Genomic DNA, 20539 nt, shown 5'->3' on the forward strand with positions numbered 1-20539 from the left:
AATGTTTTACAAATACAAAGAGTAATAAGGCAGTCAGAGACTGCAACATCCCGCGACATCATCACGTTTTTGTGCCTCTGGCTTCCTGAAAATGTTTCTTTTTGTTTTGTAATTATATCTCATACGGGTTTCCAAGATGTGCACCTAAAAAGGTATGCGAGTGAAAATTTGACCTTGACCTAGTTTGTCAAGGTGAAGGTTGTGATCTACTTTTCATTCCCTTGCGTTCCTGAATGAAACGCCTTTTTTTCTGTCTTTCTATCTTATCCACACAAAAAAATGCACAAATTTGACCTTGACCTAGTTTCCCCAAGGTCATCATCTCATTTTCATCCCCTTTTGCCGCCCGAGTAATGTACTTCTTGTTCCATCTTTCTATCTGCAATGGTTGTGAAGATATTTGGTGGATGGACAGACGGAGGAACACACAAACACAAAATACATCACCGCTTTGCAGGTTGTAACAAACCAGTGGACTACATACAAAATGATGCTTGACAGATAAACAGAATGTTTTGCAGATGCACTATGGTTAAAAAAAAATTTTTTGGTAGTACAGTAAAAGTACATGTGTATATATATATATATATATATATATATATATATATATATATATATATGTAATATAAATTCTATGTATGTAAACACACACACACACACACACCAGTTTTCATGCATCTACCTTTTGTACAATCTTGAACATCACTAGGAAACTGATTTGTAAATTCAAATTAAATTATGTGATACTGCATATATATCATGTGATATGACAATAATTTCCGTTTGGGATTGACTAATTTCCTTTTGGGATTATTAAAGTATTCATTCATTCATTCATTCATTCATTCATTCATTCATTCATTCATTCATTCATATATTCCCTCTGGTGGAGAATCAACACGAAAAACAATGAATGAATCAACAATACAATGAAAAAGCTATGAATTAAATAGAAGGCTTGATAAACTTAATAAATTCAATAAATAGAATAAATAAATACTTTCTAAATAAAAGAAAACGTGACGAGAATACGATGAAGGCAACCGTTACCATGGTAACAGTACACAGACGGACAGCGTCACTGAAACACCGAGCAAACCCTGTTTGAGTCTTATGAGGTACGTTTATTCTCAAAAAAGGTAAGATGATGAGTTTTTCTTCGTGCTAACCTGAACACCAGCCAGACTCAGTCTGTTTGGTTTATTTCGATTCACAAACTAAAGGTTTGACAATGTTAGAAAGTTTGACAAGACAGTTGTTCCGCTTCCGTAAAGAATGTTACAAATGCTACTATGGTGACGCCGCTACCCAAGAACTTGCCTCTGATTGGCTTACGAGGAAAAATTTAACCAATCAACGCCCATAAAAGTTAAACTTAGCCATTTTATCCAATCACAACAGAGGAGGGCGGGTGATAGCTCCACGTTTTTTGATTCAACATCATCAACGACAAATAATAATTAATGTATTGTGGCAGGCCTCTTGAAACAAATACAAGTTATAAATTACGAAAGAGCTCGTCTGAGGGAATAATGGACCCACAAAAAACAGACTCTACATCTTATCAGGACTGTCAACATTTTAAATGAATTTAGAGTGAAACTTCATAATGCCAAAGTCAGTGTAATTCATTCTAACTTCTTTTTATTTATACTGGATATTCTATTACACAATCCACTGGAGGGGCCAAATTATTTGCTCCTTATCTAGTAGTGTTTAAATGTTCAGCTTAGCAGCTTCCAATCCAAAAACAATTGTAGACGATATGGCCGGTAATAAATAGCCTATTGTTCTTCATTGCATATCTGTCTAAATCAGGGGACAAAACCTAAAAAATTTTATGGGGATCTTCTAAAAAATTGTCAAGTTTTCAAAGACTGTTTTTCACTAGTTTTGTGCAGAAATATATCATCAGAAGAACTTTGTATCATTAACAAAATGATTTTAACAGAAGGAGCAAAGATTGTCAAATCACCAGGTACACTGAACAAAGAGACAGACATTAATTAAACAGACGTTAATCTGTTATAAAAGGGTTGTTTTTTTCAGGGGGGGGTTCTTGAGATAGATTTCTTTAACTACAGTACATGTTTGTAGATAGAATGAAGAGGATGGAGACTCAACAGAAGGGCTACAAAGAGGTTGGTGTATCCATTCAGTAAATGCATCTGTACCTTCGAAGAATGCTGTCTGTAAAAGGAAGATGTAAACTGACAACCACGTTAGTTCTGTCTGCTGTTTTTCTTCATGCACAGGAGATGCATGAACCCTCTGCTTTACACACTGACAAGAAGATAATTTTTGCTGAAAACATGATGGCCAAGCTGCAGGAAGAGTTTACAGGTCATGTGAAAGAGGAGGGTGAGGAAAAGGAGAAGAGAACAAAGAATATAATACAAATGAAGAGTGGAACGATTCTCCCGAAACAGAACCCCAGGAGACGTGAGCTGAAGATGGCCTTGATGAAACAAGGTGAGAATAGCGTTCTAGCTTACCCAATGTTACAAAGCTGCTGCTTGTAGCTCTTTTAAAGCTATATGTTCCAGCCGTCACATCTAACAGTTAACTCTCATCTGTCCTCTGTCCCCAGAAAACTTGACAAAGGATCGCAAACATGATTTAATCTTCATGGAACGACAGAAGGCAGTGTTGGAGGTAAATCTTTTCAAGAGGTTCTAATAATAACGGAGCAGAAAGCTGAAACCTTCTCAGTTCCTCAGATTAATCTGGTGCTTTTTGAATTTCCCATGATGCTCTCAGTTATTGTGAAGGACAACAATCCTCTACTGTAAAGACAAACAACTATTTTAAGTTGTTTATCCAAAAGCATGATCTGTTTTGGAGTAGTATGTGAGGGCTCTTTCAAATTTTCTCATAAACAAGTAGGACTTGCTGGAACAAAGTACTACACTGATTTAGGTTCGCACTTCTGTAAAATCTTGGTACTCAATATTCTTTCATCATCTATTTAAAAAGGTTTGTTATGAGTTATACCAAATACTGTCCACATCTTAGAATGAGAAGGTGACTATTAGCAGTCCAACTTTTTCCTCATTTCAAAATTAACCGCTTACATTCAGCTGAGGAGCTCACCGAAAGGAAAGAAGCTTTCATAGATGAAACATGCGTGTTATATTTTTTGATTGCTGATTTACGCTGGGCTTCATTTAGTCTCTTTCCTCTGTAAGTTATCACTGATGACAAAGAGGTCAGAGATTCTGAAGATGGATAAGGCCATTGCAAAGGAGGAGAGACGGCTGGAACAGCTCAGAGAGACCATTGAGAAAGAGAACCTCACATTTGAGGAGTTCCTCAGGGAGAATGAGAAGAAGACCGTGGAGGCCAGAACATAGTAAGACATGTGAAACTCTGGCATGTTGGCTGGCACACCATTGTAATAAAGTAAATAATTACTGGTCCTTGAAATGTATTACTTATTCGTGGTCGATCATTTCTGTTTTCAGTTTTGAGCGGGAAACCAAGTCCAAACAGGAAAAGAAAGCTGAGATAAAAAAACTAACTGCTGAAATCGGGGCAATAAAAAGGTAATAATATATGTGTACATAGAGTAAACAAATAAAAATATTAAATAAAATAATTTATAACCATAACTATTGGTGACTAATTATGATTGTGTTATGTCTCAAATGTAGTGAACTGGTCAAGTCTGAAGAGACCTTGACAGACTACCGGAGATACAAGGAGCTTCTGTTCAAGCTGTCTCCTCCAGAGTGGCAGGAGGCCCAGAAGGTCAAAGCTCTGAAAGCCAAAGTCCCATCTGACCGAACCGAGCCTGGAGAGTCAGGCTTCAGGAAAGGCAAGTACACAAAACCAGGTGACCCAAAATTAAATGGATTAAATTCTGTGTGCTTTATTTTTATATGCTGCTGTAAAATCCAGATTTCCACTTTGGGATGAATAACATAAATAGCTTATCTCAACCCTTTATAGGGCACTCATGAAATCCTGTACTTTGCAATTTGAAAATTCAACCCTTGAGTAATACTGGACTACATAAAAATACTTTGTTTCTGTTGTAACATTTTCCAAAATTGATGTCGTAGAGGAAATCAAATTACTAAAAACAGTCCCTTAATAAATAAAGGGTTAAATAAGGTGCAAGCCAGAAACATTATCTCTACAGCTTCTCTTTTCATTAATATGCTATTATATTATCATTATATCAGTTCATGACATGTTTTATAAATGTCACAATCTTTCTCACCGACAATAAATCATCCAACAGAAGTTCTTATAATGACGGGTCTCTACAGTAAATAAGTGTCAATCAATCTGTAATTTAGTAAAAATCCCTTGACAACATGTACAGGATGAAAACAGTATCGGGTCCAATGGAAGCAGATTAATTTATAAATGGCTGCACAGGATCCTCTGCTCTGTACTTGGAACTGTTTACATGGAGCAGATGAATTCAGAATTGACTCGCTGAAACGTCATTCCCTCTCCATTCCCATCAACCCACTGTGATCATAACATGCCCGCACATGTTGGGCATGTTATGATCCAGAAGTAGCCGATCTCATTACATCCTGGTGACTACAATAAAAGTATTAAAACAGTTGCATCATTAGGTCATATGGGTGCAGAATAACTTTTACTTTAGTTACAAGAAAGGATTGAGGCGCCACAAGGGTACCGAATGGCCAGTGAGATTCCAGCTGGGGCTAGTGCCCCCCTGGCTCCAACCCTTCATCCACCCGTATCCATGTACGCTTACATCACTTTCAAATCATTTTGTGGAGTCAAGAACTTTTTGTAGCATGGGAGTGAGGAGATCTGGACCTTTTGTGATCTTTTGGTCTTTGTGTAAATCTGGTCCACGGAGCCCCCAGGTTTGACTGGAGCGATGACGTGTCCACAGGTTTAGAGAGCGAGGATGAGAGCCCAGGTAGAGCGCTGCCCTCCACCACAGAGACCAGTCTGCCCTCCACCCACAGGGACACATTGTAAGGACACCCCAAAACACACTCTAATCCTCTGTTGCATCCTGTGTGCATCTGGACTCAAAATGTTCCAACCAAACTCTTTCTTTGCCTTTCAGAATCTCAGGCTGTAAACAGGATAGTGACAGTTCAGATTATGAGGTTGGTTGCCTGAACATTAAGTTCACCAGCTTCACGTCTCATCTCATTCTCGTACTCACGGTGCTCCTGTCTCATCTACCTGTGCAGGATGAGCCGGAGCTGTACTTCACTGATCCCCAGCAGCTCCTGGATCTGGTGTCAGAGCTGACGGAGCAGATCTTGTCCCTCATTCACAACTCTGCTAGAGAGGAAGAGAGGCTGAAGGAGCTCCAACAGTCCATGGAGACAACCAGGAGGAACATGTAAGCAAGATGTTGGAATTCTGTCTGTGTCCTTGCTTTACAAGAAGTAGACTCACAGGAAGAAAGATCTAACTTCTGGCTTTTAACTTGTTTTTCTTTTTGTGCTGAAAATTAAAAAAACAATTGAGCCTTCATTCCTCTGCTCAACATGCATGTTGATTAGGTGAATTTGCACACTTTAATACATTTTTGCTCATGATTTTTCTTGTGCATTACGTACGACGTGCACCCTCCTTTTCCTTACATCCACTGGATGTGATTCCTGAAGTGAAAAAGATGAAGAACCACTCAAATTACAAATCAATGACATGAACCAAAGAATCAACAAAGAAAAGACAAGAGTCACCAAACTGAAACAGAAGGTTCAGCTCCACATCTCCCTGAACACAGAAGACCAGGTGAGGAATCACTGTTTCCTACCACATTCCTCAACATCCACTGGTCATCTCTGATGGCACTGATGGCTTTCAGCAGACAGAGACTCATCAGCATGTCTATTCTACCCCAGGACGTCATGCTGAACACTCTGGGCCAGAAGGTAGCAGAGGTTTATCACTGTTGCGTTAATGATGCGATGACCAACCTCAGCACCCTGGAGATGCTGGCAGCCATTGAGAGCCGCATGTCTTCAGTGCTGCAGAGCCTTGAGAGCATCCCTGAAGAGAGCTTGGAGATGATGAGGAAGATCAAGGACAAGGAGAGGAGGAGCAGGTGTGCCACAGTGATGGAAGGCAATGATTGAGAAAGAAATCAAGAGCAACAAAACAAAACTCTGTATTGATTCCCCAGCTTACCAGAGGCTCACATTATGTTTAAGTACCCTGTCCAATCCCACTTTATAATGCAGACAGCGTGAAGAAAAGCTGAGGGAGCAGAGAGAGAAACAGAAGGAAAGGATGAGAAGATACTTGGAGAGATCCCAGACTGACGCCAGGAAAATTGTAAGTCAAAGGCTAAGGAATTGCACCAGCTTTTATTAACAGAATATTAAAAGAATATTTAGATAATATTCCCCAAATTGCTTCTAACTGTGAAACACCCAGTAGTCCCAGTACATTATTGTGGAATTTGGATGGAATCCTCCACAGCCTCACAATTTTTTCGTTTTTATCACCACAGATTTCAGTGAAAGACATTCTAACACGTGACAGATTGTGACAGGTGTTTGCAGTTCATATACAAATGAAAGCTCATATTTAAATACAAATTTATATTAAAATGTTTTTTGACAAATTTGTCAGAAGTTTCCATTAAGACTATATTTTCTAAAAAAAATTGATTTTTCTGGAAATTATTTAGTAGTTCACGCAATCACACACAATCAAAACCATTAGCAGGGTGACTGTAGCTCAGTTCACTGTAAAATTTCCAATGTTGCTGAGAGAACCTCCGATGGGATTAACACAGTAAAGTTGTTCTCCTGACCTTTTCCTTCAGACTGGGAGGAGGCTCATGCCCAGATCTAAGCCCATAGCCCAGAAGGTCACAGTGAGCAACGTGGACAACAGCCCTGATGAGGAGGACAACCATGACTACCTCTTCACCCCTGAAGACCTGGAGTAAACAAATGAGTAGCATGCAGTCAATAAACAGACATCAAGAGTGAATGTGTTACATCATGTTGACAACAATAAAACAGTCTGATTGCAGGAAATATATGTGTTCATTGTTCCAGGTTGAATCTACTTACACAGGTTTGTTGTTGACAACCAGTTTATATTATTATATTAGCTATGACCATCATTAGGGGTGTGTTGTAAATGTAGCAAGCAGGAAAGAAAGGTTGAAGCCATGAGGATCTTTGTAAAAATTACTCAATTTTGAGAATGTCTGTGTAGATTTTCGGTCATCCAGGTTGAAGACGAATAAAAAGAATCAGCTGGACTTCAGTTCTGAACAGAGAAAGCTTCTTGAATGAAAGGTGAAACATCTTCAACCAGCCTTAAGTAAGACAAGTTGATTTTTTTTGCTCTTCAAGATTTCAAGCGGTGACTTGCTTGAAATCTTGAAATCAACCAGGGGTTTTACATAGCAAGCTGATGATACTCACCCTTACTGCTGCAGTTATTAATGATGCTGTAGAGGCAACAGTGTGGGAGAATGGAAAGACTTGTATTTCCTGCCAGAACGTTTTTGGATATCGTTGGAATCACTGGACAAGTCTTGATAATGGAAACTTTCAAACCTAAAAGCCTAAAATGATGAAGATATGTTGTGTATATTTAAGGTTTCTTTAAAGAGAGATTGGATGAGATTTGTGTGTTTTTCCAATGTAAACAACATTTTGGGTGAAAAGTGCCTTTAAACACCAATGAAGAAGAAAAACCAGCGAGTGGTAGTATTCCACTGCTGAACTAGTAAACGGGCACAATGTTCATCCTAAATCTGTTCTCCAAGCTCTGCTGTAGTGTGGCAGATGGGATGTTGGCTGTGGGTGTATGATAGAGGGGGTCTACCTATCAGATGCTTTGTGGTTGGTGCTCATGGCTATATGTCAAAGTGTCCTTGAGCTAGATGCTGAAGCCCAATTTCACTGTTGGGAGGTGGCACAGTGGGTAGAGCTGTCACCTCATAGCTGGAAGGTTCTATTTTCTCCCCATGTGTGGGTCTCTCCAGGTACTCCCACTTTCACAAACATGTACAGTACTTCAGGTCAATTGATCGATCCAAACTCCGAAGGTGTGAGTGTCTGCGTGAGTGATTATTTGTCTTTCATGTGACTCTGCGGTGCACTGGCGTCGCACTCGGAGTCTCCCCTGACTCTCACATATAAGTCAGCTGGGATAGGCTCTAGCAACCACCATGATCTGCAAAAACAGAAGAAGCGGATAAGAAGAATGAATTCATTTACTGTTTACAATTAAAAAGAAGTTTCTTCTAATATGAGCAGAAAACTGACATCAGCAGTTAAGGAAAATAAGTTTTGGGTTGTTGTTTTTTTTTACTATTGGGAACCTCCTCAGAGATGGCTATTGTGGAATATACAGTACTGCATAAACAACTGGACAATTTAATTGTTTGTGATTTACTTTACGCCTCCGGTCCGGCAGGTGGCGGTAACACGCCTTTAAAGCGGAGCGCCATCCGCCATTAAAGTTAGAAGAAGGTTGGTGTTCGCTGTCCGGTGCTGCCGTCCACCGGAGGAGGGAGGATGAGGAAGTGGGAGCGCTGACAGGAGATGTTCCACCTCCACTGAAGCACCAGCAGCTGAGAGGCAGCCAAACAACAGCAACATTTGACAATGCGATGGGTAACTGTTGGGCCTACTGCGTCGGTCTCTTCAGGAGAGAAGCCAACAGGCTCCAGAGAGGCGGCGGGTGAGTTGGGCGCTAGCGGGGTGAGCTAGCTGAGCTAGCATCCCCTCACCGGCGCGTCTGCTTAGCGTCCGCTAATGTTAGCTAAAAGTTGGTTAGCCGCTCCGGTCGCAGCACTGGGAGTGTGTTTGCTGCGACCCAAGCCGGGTGTCTGTGGCCTTTGACCCGCAGTCGGGTGTGACACTTCACCGTAGAGTCAGCGGTCGGTTGTTTGTTCTAGATCCCGTCAGACAGACTGACTCATACTCACACTTCAAGCCTGTAATTTCCAGTTGATGCACATATTTTATCTCGATGGTCAGTTTCCTGGTTACCATATCTATCTGGTTACCATATCTATCTGGTTACCATATCTATCTGGTTACCATATCTATCTGGTTACCATATCATATTTTCGAGCTAACTCCAGTGATCCTAGTTATAATTAATTTGTTACCACAAGATTAGCAAAGTGGAATCGGTTGTTTAAAATGTAAACAAACTTAACAATCGGGTGTGAAATGTGTGTCAATCTGAGTCGTGATGTCATCTCTGTTCTGTACATCACCTATTTTAAAAGGGACATTAATGGGCAGTGGAGATAATCAATTATGACAGATGTCTTAACTCCGGTATTGAGGTCACTGAGTGCCTCCCAAAATAAAAAGATCAATATTCTATAGATAGAAGTTATAGTCAATTCTTCATTATGGCTGCATCCATCCAGTGTTTATCAGCCTTTTCCAGGTCCTGTTTTACCTGCTGGCATAACTAACTAGGATACCTGGGTGTAACTGAAGCATTATTACTGTTATTTTCACCTGCGGTTCTCTTGCTGTCAAACACTGGCACTGAAACAACACCTATTGTCGTTAATGGCATCGTTGCTAAACTTGACAGAAAGTAACAGGAAATGTCAAACGGAATTCATCCAGTAAGTCTTAAAGAGGTGAATCAACAATGCTTAAGAAAACTAACTAATTGACCCTTGAAACATACACCAATTTATTTTTCAAACCGAACAAACTTGTTACCTTCAGTTTTCTTTTCTGCCAGTCGGAGAATAAATGTTAATTAACCTGTTATATCACTGATCCGGCCCTTAGGCTGTTTGTTCTTCATTTCAATGTAAGTCGGCTGGTTGGAGAGGAGAGGAGGTGTCAGACATTTAGTTGGGGTTTGAAATGTTAGCATACTTGTGTTTTAATTGTTACAGGTTTACTTTGTGGTGATGGAGCAAAAGTGTAATGGATGATGGTACATCTGAACACCAAGTTTGTTTCATTGGGAAATCACCTTCTATTAATTATGGTATAAGAGTCAGTAATTATTAAATATGATAATTATACCTATAAATATCATGATGTCCACTGGCAGATGAAGAAAAACGATGCTCTTTAAATGTTCACAAGAAATGTAGTGAGTGGTTGCATAGTGTGAGTGTATTTTAAGCATCGTTTGGGTTGCTATGGTATTATCAGGCTTTCTTTCATTTTCCCACTCAGGTCATTCAGATGGAATATCTTAACCATCATCTTTAGGATGGCTGTACGTCTGACAACCTTTAACAGGCTTTAGATTATCGTTCATGTTCTCTTCATTCATGCAGGTCAAAATACTTCAGAAGCAGTACGGCTGGAGAACATTATACAATAGAGGTGGGAGTCATTCATCTGGTGTGTGTGTGTGTGTGTGTCTATGTGTGTGTGTGTGTGTGTGTGTGTGTCTGTGTGTGTGTGTCTGTGTGTGTGTGTGTGTGTGTTTATGTTTAATTGTTGACATTGTTGACTATTCAGTGCACTCTCATGTGTGACTGTGACTTTCCACTTTGCAGTTTGAGAATCTGGTAGAGAGTGATGAGGTGAGTATCTTTGTTATTTATGTATTTATTTGAGGTTTCATAGACAAATTAAAGAGAATTAAATTTTTAGTCCGTACCAATTACATTTTAATAGACATAATGTGTTTTTGTTGCCTAATTGAAAGAGGCGTTACGCTGTTATTCTCTACACTTTGTACTCCCATGTTTCTGTAATAGCCATCCACCACTGATAGGTGCTGCACTGCATAACAATCATTGTGGTACAGCAGTCAGGGAGTAACTCAATTACTCCCTGCAGGCTGCAGACAGGCAGCCTTTGAGTTCTACAGTGAAGCACAGAGGAAGCGTTCCACATCACACTGTAATGTTTTGTGTTGTCTTTCAGCCTGAGAGCCCACAGCCCTTCTCAAAGTAAGAGTCCTGATATAAATATAAAACAAATCCAAAGAGAGAATGTTTTTTTGATGCATGTATTTCACTTTTATTAGGCCCATCAGTGAAGAGGAGATCCAGCACCTCAAAGAGCGCCACTACACTGCCATCTCAGACAAGCAGGTGCTGATCGACCAGCAACTACGAGCGGAGGTCAGACACACCAAACCGTCTTCCTTTAGTATGATAACCGTCCAGGCAGTGTCATTTTATGTTTTAAAACTAATTTGCTTATTTTTAATTTGCTGCATTGATTTTTTTTTTTTCTGTTTTGTAATTTTCTGTTCTGTGTTTGTTTCATTTTGTTACGTCTGCTTCAGTTAGAGGCACAAGAGGAGAAGTTAAAGCTAGAAGAGGAGGCTAGAAATACAGCCCAGCGTGAGGCCGCCAGGCTGGCACGTGAACGCAAATTGAAAGAGGTGAGGCGGCACTGAGCGCTGCCCTCAGCCAGTTTGACTTACTGCTTGGCTGAAGCAGCTTCTCTCGCCTACTGGCTGTGAACACGGGCTTCCTAATGTGTCGAGCCCACAGCTTGTTCTGTCTTGCTTAAATGGACATAATGACATTTTTTTCTATTCCTAACCTAACCTCGTTATTCAATGAGGGATATTTTTTCTGTTTCAATACATTATTTATCTGACAAACAACTTTTTAGTGTTCTTAAACAGCCTTTTTACAAATCATAGCTGCTACAGGACAATGCTCTCTAAGTATTATCAGGTAAAATGCATTGCATTTGTTGCATATGAGGGACTATATCAATATACAGAACATGATACATTAGTTACAGTGAGGACTAACGTGTATAGTCCTCAAGAATAAGATCTGTTAGAGAAAATGACTGTTCATTTAAATATTATAGGAAAAATAATTGAGATTCCTTTGCGGTTTGACATCCGGCTGCTTTCTCCTCTGGTGTTGCTTTGTTTTATTATTTTGTTTCTTTGGCAATGCTTGAACTCAAAGTTTTCAAAGTTGTTGCTTGTACTTCAGTTTTTGTGAAATATATTTTTAATATGGACTTATTGTTACAGCAGTCTGCCCAGAGGAGACCAAACAAAACAGATGACTCCAGTGGGGAAACTCTGCAAAAGAAGTGAGTGAGTGACGGTCATTAGACAGCAGGATTGCTGTTTCCCAGAGGAGAAGCTTCAACAATGAGATTTTATAGCACTACAAGTAACACCACTGCACTAATTGTCTATTAGCTGCACGCACATAGTGTTGCACTCATCATCAAGCTAGATTTACCCAACAGACATCAGTAGTAAGTTTAGTTAGAGGTGTGAAACAGACTTTGTTGAGTTATATTGTAAAGATATCAGTGAGTGTTCTTACAGCTCTATTCTTGGTGTGTTGATTATTGTGTTACAGACAAGCCTCTGAGGGTGATTTTGACGTTTGCCTTCAAAACATAAAAGCCCAGTCTGAGGCTTTTAGGAGTGGCAGTAAGTGGAACCTACAACAATAATACACAGGCATACTTAGGAGTGTTAATCAGTTCAGACTGTTCTTGTATATGCTATCAGATGGCTCTATGTTTCCAGGACTACCCTCTGACGCAAACGTGGTGACTCCCAACACAGAGTGTAGCTGGGACTTCACAACCAAGACCCGCTCCACCAATGACGATGGGACGTCCCTGGATCTGGAGTGGGAGGATGAAGAAGGTCAGAGTTGCATTCTTCTTTGTTCCAGCAATCCGCCAGACATTTTCGTACCCTCCTGACTGAACTTTGATTGAAGTTTGATCACAAAAGCTTCCTCTGCCTGAACCGTGGACTCAAGTTATTCTCGATTATATGCAGTGTCTTCCGGATGTAGAAATAACAAGCGTGAAACATGTCACAATGTCAGGACTGATGGCCACCATTCAGTAGAATCAGATTCCTGTTTTTATGTTCGAACTTCATTCCTGTATTGCTTTTACCCAATACTTAGGTGGAGCGAGTGAGACTGACTTCACAGCATAATAACCAACCACTACTGCTAGACAACAAACTATTCACAGCTGATTCTTTTCTGCAGCTCAACGAAATAATATTAGCAGCAACAAAGCAGGGCATCATTAAAATAGAATGTCATCCTGAGTGTTTTACTGTCGCTGCATTCCAAACCACTGCACATGCATCTGTATAACCTGTCCTACAACAGCAGTAAGGTTAAGATTAAAGATTAAATCAGATTTATTAATCCCCAAAGGGAAGTTTTTTTATACCTCACTAGATTTGTGTTTCATTCACTCACAACTCTGGTGGAATGTACCCTCCATGACTGCCAGGATTGTCAGCATTATTTTATTTGAAATGAAAACATTTGTAGGTTTTCTTCATTTAGATTTAATTCATTCTCAGTTGAGTGAAGCTGCACTCCAGTTTTGTCCATTGAAATGTACTGATCATCATAACGTGTGCCCTTTTTTAATTTAAATGGGAACAAAAGTGCATAGTTCGTAGTGAGTCTAGTGTAGGAAGGTGTTACTTGTGTCACTGACTGGATCAGTTTTCCACTCCAGCGCCATCTGCTGTCGGAATGAAAGCCCACGTTGTTTTGTCACAGGAATCAATCGAGCACTTCCTGCCTGGGAGCGGTCGCGGACGGAGGAAGACATCCTGCGTGCCGCCCTGAGGCCTGGAGGCAAGCAGATGCACAGCGGCCCAACCTCGGCCTCCGAGGACTCCAGCGCTCTGGAGTGGGAGAATGACTTTGTGAGTACCCACCCGGAGGACAATGCAGATGCAGAATTTGATGGATTTGTGAATCCTGTCTTAGACACCCCCTCTGAAGACGCCTCAGACACCAGCCTCAGGTTGGACACCCAGGACAGATAGTGTCTAGCACCAAAGGAGACAACTGTGTTCTCGTCATGTCAAAGCTCACCAGCTTTCCGTCTATTGAAATGGAAATGTACTGACACACCCTTCATGTTGTGAAAAATGAGACCCTAATGATGCAAGAACATGTTGTGCATCTCTGCGCTAGTGTACAGTGTGGTGATGTTTCTGTCCACTACTCATCTTTTCAGTGCCTTCATTTGCCAAAGTAGCCAACCTCTGTATGCACAGTTTCCTTTCATAACCATTTGACATGTGGATCACAGAAGCTGACAAACTGTCCTGAAACCTTTTGGAGCTCCTAAATAATAATTACCAGGAAACAGCTCCTAACACATCTATCTGCTGTAGCAGCTGTGTCATTATGCTGACTGGTTGGAGTGGACACGTTTCCCTGGTTGTGGGTCACACCAGGGCATCTGACACACCTTCATTCATTAGCAGCAGTTTAAAGCCACAGTGCAGACGTGGTGACCAGCTGCAGCTGTGCGTCCAGTGCCTTCATCAGCGGCAAGACTAAGAATTACTCAGCATGTGTGTGTGACGCCCCACAGATCTACATAGACCGTCCTAACTAGCCCTCGGTCTCTGCTTCAGTTCGGCTCTGCCCTGCAGTTTGGTTTTTATTTTATTGCATGATGGCAGAAAGAATGCATTTACGTTATTGGTTGAGTTGAAATACATCAAATATGAGACTAAAATAGTTTGACCACTGACTCCATGTTTGTGTCGGGAAGACAAACAGGTAACCTGAGACAGTGGACATCCATTAAACCCTCATCCAGACTCAAAGCAGCCTGTGTGTCTGATTAAACGTTAAAACTCCAAAGGTTAACACCATTTGTTAGAAAAAGAAAATAATAATAAGGAAGTCACTCATGAAGAGTCTTATTGCTCTTTTCCAGTTCTGTGCTCAATAGTGTTATGTTTCCAAGTATGCACATTCCTTTAAGTGAACAACAACATCTTTAGTAAAAGGATGAGTACATTTTAAGCAGTGTGGATGACAAACCACCAGTCACTTTCCACTCCAGCATTATCCAGACTGGCCTTATTCAGAGATCACTGGCGTCGGAGCTGCGTCTCCTCATGGCGCTGGTTGTTCGGAATTGAGGAGCATGTTGTACAAAACAAAATAATGAATCAAGTATGAATTGCTGCTTTGACATTCAGGACAACAGTTGTTGGATGTATTTGGAACATGAGGTGATCGTGTTCACTAAAAGAAAACATTCTATTAGTTTTTATTTAATCTGATGTGAAATTTACTCTGGATTAAAAATAGTCATCGTTTAATTCTTGATCACTGCTGATACTGAAAGCAATATTTAATGATTGGGATAAAAAAAAAGAAAAGAAAAGCCTCATAAACATGTAAACTGGAATCTGTGGCGTGTACTTTTTCATGTTCCTATCAATGCTGCTGTACACATTATTGTAGCTCCTGTTGTTATATTTTTATACGCATCACACACAGTTGAGCACGATTTGAGGCAAAAGAGTTTTACTTATTCGTACTTGTTACTGATTATTGAATCAAGCGAATCAACAGTCATTCCCTGATTGCTCCAATCTGGGTTTGTAATCTGGTGTTAGCAGCCTGTACAGTAGAAATTAAATGATTCACTGGTCAGGGAAGTCAGCCGTGAGTTCTGGAGTGCTGTCAAAGCCTGAGCACAAGACATCGGTTGATCACAGATAATGTTTAAAAATGGTTTTATTTAGAGCACATTTGAATATACATTTTTTGCTGTGATTACATGATCTCTGAATAATCACTGTAACTTTCTGTATAAATACTGAAATTTAACATTCCTTGTCACACTGAGCCTAAGAAGAAAAAATAAAATGCAGAAAATGAATTGAGATTAATGTGTGTATGTATTGTGATTGAACAGAACCATCACCGTTGGCTTCATGTGTGTTTTGTTTTAAAGTCTCAATTTTTCTAGGTCATAAAATGAAAAAAAGGAACAAACTAAAGTTGGAGTGTCCTGGGGTGCCTCTTGGCTTCAACTCATGCACATGGTCAGTTTATGACTACGTAAAATAATTTCATGCAACCCTAATTTAATGGTGATACTTTAGCTAAGATAAATGATTATATCAAATATGCACACTGAGTGAATCAACGCTTACAAACGGATCTTTTAAAACAAGGACTGCTTTTCATGTCTCACATGTTGCCGCTCCAGGAGGGATTCATTCACGTGTCCTGTTTAAATGAATACAGAACTGACCTTTAAGACTTCAAAACAGTTGTTTTTATTGACTACTGTAAACCAGGCCTAGTTGATCACTGATAAGCGATAATTACTAGTTACTCAAAACAGGTGAAGCTAGTCACACCAGAGTTTTTGGATAATGCATTTGCATTACCATTATAATTACAATTACATTACAATTACATTACGTCATCATTGATTAAGTTGATTGGCCGGTCCCAAATTGCCCGTAGGAGTGAGTGTGTGTGCGTGGTTGTCCGTCTTTGTGTGGCTCCGCGGTGCACTGGCGTCGTGCCCGGAGTGTCCCCCGCCTCACGCCCTATGTCAGCTGAGTTAGGCTCCAGCTCCCCGTGACCCGCTACGGCAGATGAAGTGGTAGAAAATGAATGAATGATAAGGTTGGTTTTTTTTTCATAAGCGTAAATATTAGCACAGCATGTACCGAAATAACTCCTTTCAGGAAAGTGTTGTGTTCTCTACATGTTTATTTTAGTGGCTCAAGTTACAGTCAGTCACTTAAGATTTCCTTTCCCACCCCACCGGTCAAGGCGGATGACCACCCTCCAGAGTCTGGGTGCTGCCCGGAGTTTCTTCCTCAATGAGGGAGTTTTTCCTTGCCACTGTCGCTTATGCTTGCTCTTGAGGGTTCTGTTGGGTTTCACTGCAAAAAACCTATTTGGGATAGGATAGGATGGCGGCGCATGCACACGCAGCGACTCCTCTCTCTCCCGCTAGAGCGGTTCTTTAGTGTTTTTTTTACTGCGGGTCTGAAAAGACTAATTTCATCTGCTGTATGTCGTGCATATATGGTGCATTTCACAATAAAGTTGACTATGATTTACGACATACCAATGACTGCTCATTGAAACACTTTACGGCCGCATTTGATCATAGCATAGCATGTTACATCAGTACAAAATACCTCGTAGTCATCTGTCTCTTCATGGTGGGTAAGTTTTGTGCATTATAGATATGAATACTGTATTTGTGATTTTTCTGAAGTCTGGTTCTTTGCTGTTTGCACTGATCGATACAGGACAGCTTCACAAGATGATTCACGTTTCCTTTGTCGCTCAGACTTCATTAGAAATGAAAGTTGTCTTTTCGTGCTTGCTTTAATGTGGTATATTTAAAGAGGTACGGTTTTACAAACAGGTAGCTGGATATCAGAATTGCTTTTATTTTTTACAACTTAGCCCTGGGAGATGTTAGTTACTAATATCTACTAATTGTCTGTGTGAATGAAATTTCCTGTGCCTGTTTGCTGTCACTGCATTAATGTTCAATGTGAATATTTAATTACGTTGATGTAAACGGAGCTGCATTGCAGCAGCACTGGCATCAGTCTTGTCACAAGCTCTCCTGCTTTGTTATAAAAATAGCATCTGATCAATTCCACTGGATATGCTTGAACTCAACATTTCTGTCTTTATCAGAGATGACTGAAATTTTAATGGGTTCATCATGGAAAGATATGAAGGAGATTTAAAAGACACGGAATGTAAAATTGTCCCTCTGTTCATGTCTCGATCACACGCCCATAGGCAGCACCAAATCTATGTTCTATCTACATCATCAAGGAAACTTTAAAGGTGGATCTGTTCAATCATTTGATTTTCAACTTCAACTAGAGGAACTTTAACGGATGGATTATAAATCAAGACAGCTTGTTTCACTGCGCAATGTTTCCTGATAGGAGATCTGCTTGAATTGACATTACTGCTGTTCAATATGATCTATTTTTAAGGATCTGTGCAAAGATATTTTTTTAAAAGGACAAGATTATTCATAAACATCAAATCTGCTCACAGTGAATACATTTTAGGTGAAAACTAAAAACAGACAAGTAGTTTTAAACAAGTAACAGCATGTTTTCATCATTTTAAGTCCAAGTGGATCATCTGCTGGTTACCCACAATCCTCCATCTGACTCAGTTTGAAGCATTAGTGTGGTTTTACCAAGATGGAGATATAGTTGTGGAGTTTGTTAATATGATTTCACATAACCTTAATAAGTCCCCTTTGCTTCTCCCTGGTTGAAATACAATAGTGGTTCAACTTCCTGCCTTTGATGGAGTATTTAAAGTCTTCTTTTCCTTTCGGCTTTTCCCTTCAGGGGTCGCCACAGGGAATCGGTTGCCTCCATCTAACCCTGTCTCCTGCATCCTCTTCTCTCACACCAATTACCTTCATGTCCTCTTTCACTACATCCATAAACCTCCTCTTTGGTCTTCCTCTAGGACTCCTGCCTGTCAGTTCAAAACTCAGTTCAAAATTCTTGTATTTAATGTCAGACAGGTTTATGTTGACTTTTCTTCATCAGTCATGTGTCACTTCTTTAATGTTAATTAGTTGAAGTTAATATTTGCCCTCATTTAAAACTCACTTTCAGAATAGACAGGATATGGGATAATGTTCCAGCACATGTGTAACAAGTACTTGGAAAAACATGTTATTTTGGCCAAATCTTATAAATACTCTTATGTACAAAACTAGACGGTCCGAACAGTTTAAAGCTGATTATGATAGGACTGCGAGCCAGTCAGAACACTGAATAATTACTATTACCTATAACGTATAATAATAATAATAATTATATATATATATATATATATATATATATATATATATATATATATATATATATATATATATGTATAGGGCAGAGTGGCAAAGAAAAAAAGTGGTATGGACGGATGAATCGAAGTTTGAGGTGTTGGGATCACACAGAAGAACATTTGTGAGACGCAGAGCAACTGAAAAGATGCTGGAAGAGTGCCTGACGCCATCAGTCAAGCAAGGTGGGAGTAATGTGATGGTCTGGGGTTGCTTTGGTGCTGGTAAGGTGGGAGATTTGTTCAGGGTAAAAGGTATTTTGAATAAGGAAGGCTATCACTCTATGTTGCCATGCCATACCCTGTGGACAGCGCTTGATTGGAGCTAATTTCATCCTACAACAGGACAATGACCCAAAGCAAACCTCCAAATTGTGCAAGAACTATTTAGAGAAGAAGCAGGCAACTGGTATTCTATCTGTAATGGAGTGGCCAGCGCAGTCACCAGATCTAAACCCCATTGAGCTGTTGTGGGAGCAGCTTGACCGTATGGTACGGAAGAAGTGTCCATCCAGCCAATCCAACTTGGTGGAGGGGCCTCTAGAAGCGTGGGGTGAAGTTTCTCCACATTCCCTCAACAAATTAACAGCTAGAATGCCAAAGGTCTGCAATTCTGTCATTGCTGCAAATGGAGGATTCTTTGACGAAAGCAAATTTTGAAGGAAAAAGTTATTATTTCAAATACAAATCATCATTTCTAACCTTGTCAATGTCTTTACTATATGTTCTATTCATTTTACAACTCATTGTGGTAAATAAAAGTGTGACTTTTCATGGAAAACACAAAATTGTCTGGGTGACCCCAAACTTTTGAACGGTATATATTTTTTATTTTTTTTGTTACAACAACAAAACAAAAAAAATCAGATCTGAACTAAAAAATAGTTCAGATCTGAAAAGCAATCTATGATTAATTTATTATGAACAATACAATAATGCCCAGAATGCTGGTGGTTCCTATGATATTATCACCGCAGCACACAAAACAGCAGCACAAATTAAGTGATTAATTGATTACAAATAAGAAATGCCAATTCCAATCTGTGGAATTGTGTGTTATTTGTAACATAATGACATGAATACCATGTTAATAAATGTTCAGTTGAAGTAATTATAACATCAATTTGTGTTGCTGCTTAACCATGTTAAAAAACATGTCAGCTGATATTTAATGTTCATCAATCCAGCTGTATATTATCCATGTATAAGCAAAGCCTTCACAAAACATGTCATGGTAGCAGGGTTAGTATGTTGGCAGGGTTTGTTTCGACGAAACAACCAAGCGATCAAGTTCCAAGGATACAGTATGTCCCAACTCACTGCATTTCAACTAAAGGGCCGACATAAAAAACAGTGTTTTTGTTTACATCAAGGCCAAACTGCTTGGCAGAAAATTTGGGGTCATCATCCAAACATACTTTTTGCATCGATAGTACAGTACTGCAATATTGCTTAATTCTCATTTCAATGTATTTTCTCAAAACAGGGAATAATTAGTTTTTAATTTGTTATAACAGTGTATGTGAAACAGATCCTTTTTTAAAAAAAAAAGTATCAATCAAGCCTCACTGAAACTGACCAGAAATTGACCTGATATGAATGCAATTGTAAAATTAATAAATGTGTATTTCACTTGGCTATATGAGAGAAAAACAGATAAAATTATATTTAAAAATATTGTAATCTCACGTTTTTCAGTTGGGTGTTTAAGATACGGAGCGATAGTTTGTGGGATTCTTTCAAAAGTGCTTTTAATGAGAAGCACAAATCCAAATGTTTGTATAATTTCCCTGATGGATTTGTAACCTATACATGCAGGTCTGTTTTATCCACTTTGCAGCTGCTGTTTGGTCTCTGCTCGAATGGGATGGGAGAGGCAAACACTTGAGGGACGTCATTAAATCTAATTAACTGTGCCAGAAAACTGGGAGGTAAATAAGTCCAGTCCTAACGTGGGTGCGTGTTGCCCAC

General features: G+C 39.7%; 2 protein-coding genes across 6 annotated transcripts; both read left to right on the plus strand.

Moving 5' to 3' along the window:
* Nucleotides 1-2132: 2132 nt before the first annotated feature.
* cfap100 (cilia and flagella associated protein 100) lies at nucleotides 2133-6923 on the plus strand. The gene is made up of 13 exons (XM_068325101.1): nucleotides 2133-2141; nucleotides 2256-2472; nucleotides 2591-2655; nucleotides 3189-3352; nucleotides 3465-3545; nucleotides 3654-3835; nucleotides 4814-4967; nucleotides 5063-5105; nucleotides 5193-5347; nucleotides 5616-5745; nucleotides 5856-6058; nucleotides 6195-6288; nucleotides 6785-6923. The coding sequence occupies exons 2-13, from the start codon at nucleotides 2259-2261 to the stop codon at nucleotides 6908-6910; spliced, it is 1611 nt and encodes a 536-aa protein (XP_068181202.1). The 5' UTR covers nucleotides 2133-2141; nucleotides 2256-2258; the 3' UTR covers nucleotides 6911-6923.
* Nucleotides 6924-8480: 1557 nt separating this feature from the next.
* ap1ar (adaptor related protein complex 1 associated regulatory protein) lies at nucleotides 8481-16711 on the plus strand. 5 transcript variants are annotated; one of them, XM_068326321.1, is made up of 10 exons: nucleotides 8481-8664; nucleotides 10250-10298; nucleotides 10475-10501; nucleotides 10848-10873; nucleotides 10951-11047; nucleotides 11215-11313; nucleotides 11929-11990; nucleotides 12269-12342; nucleotides 12481-12564; nucleotides 13454-16711. In XM_068326321.1, the coding sequence occupies exons 1-10, from the start codon at nucleotides 8594-8596 to the stop codon at nucleotides 13723-13725; spliced, it is 861 nt and encodes a 286-aa protein (XP_068182422.1). In that variant the 5' UTR covers nucleotides 8481-8593; the 3' UTR covers nucleotides 13726-16711. The 5 variants fall into 5 exon arrangements, with proteins under 5 accessions (XP_068182422.1, XP_068182420.1, XP_068182418.1 ...); XM_068326319.1 differs by having other exon boundaries at nucleotides 11932-11990; nucleotides 12424-12564; XM_068326317.1 differs by having other exon boundaries at nucleotides 12424-12564; nucleotides 13454-16710.
* The last annotated feature ends 3828 nt before the right edge of the window (nucleotides 16712-20539 follow it).

Source organism: Antennarius striatus, chromosome 10, assembly GCF_040054535.1.
Source record: "Antennarius striatus isolate MH-2024 chromosome 10, ASM4005453v1, whole genome shotgun sequence".
Taxonomy (NCBI): domain Eukaryota; kingdom Metazoa; phylum Chordata; class Actinopteri; order Lophiiformes; family Antennariidae; genus Antennarius; species Antennarius striatus.

Bases quoted from the DNA above. Each gene is read 5' to 3' on its own strand.
- cfap100 (XM_068325101.1), top strand. From the start codon at position 2,259: ATGCATGAACCCTCTGCTTTACACACTGACAAGAAGATAATTTTTGCT. The intron at 5,106-5,192 runs GTTGGTTGCCTG...CTACCTGTGCAG, and splicing joins GTGACAGTTCAGATTATGAG to GATGAGCCGGAGCTGTACTT. The intron at 5,348-5,615 runs GTAAGCAAGATG...TGATTCCTGAAG, and splicing joins GAGACAACCAGGAGGAACAT to TGAAAAAGATGAAGAACCAC.
- ap1ar (XM_068326317.1), top strand. From the start codon at position 8,594: ATGGGTAACTGTTGGGCCTACTGCGTCGGTCTCTTCAGGAGAGAAGCC. The intron at 11,314-11,928 runs GTGAGGCGGCAC...TTATTGTTACAG, and splicing joins GTGAACGCAAATTGAAAGAG to CAGTCTGCCCAGAGGAGACC. The intron at 12,565-13,453 runs GTCAGAGTTGCA...GTTTTGTCACAG, and splicing joins GGAGTGGGAGGATGAAGAAG to GAATCAATCGAGCACTTCCT.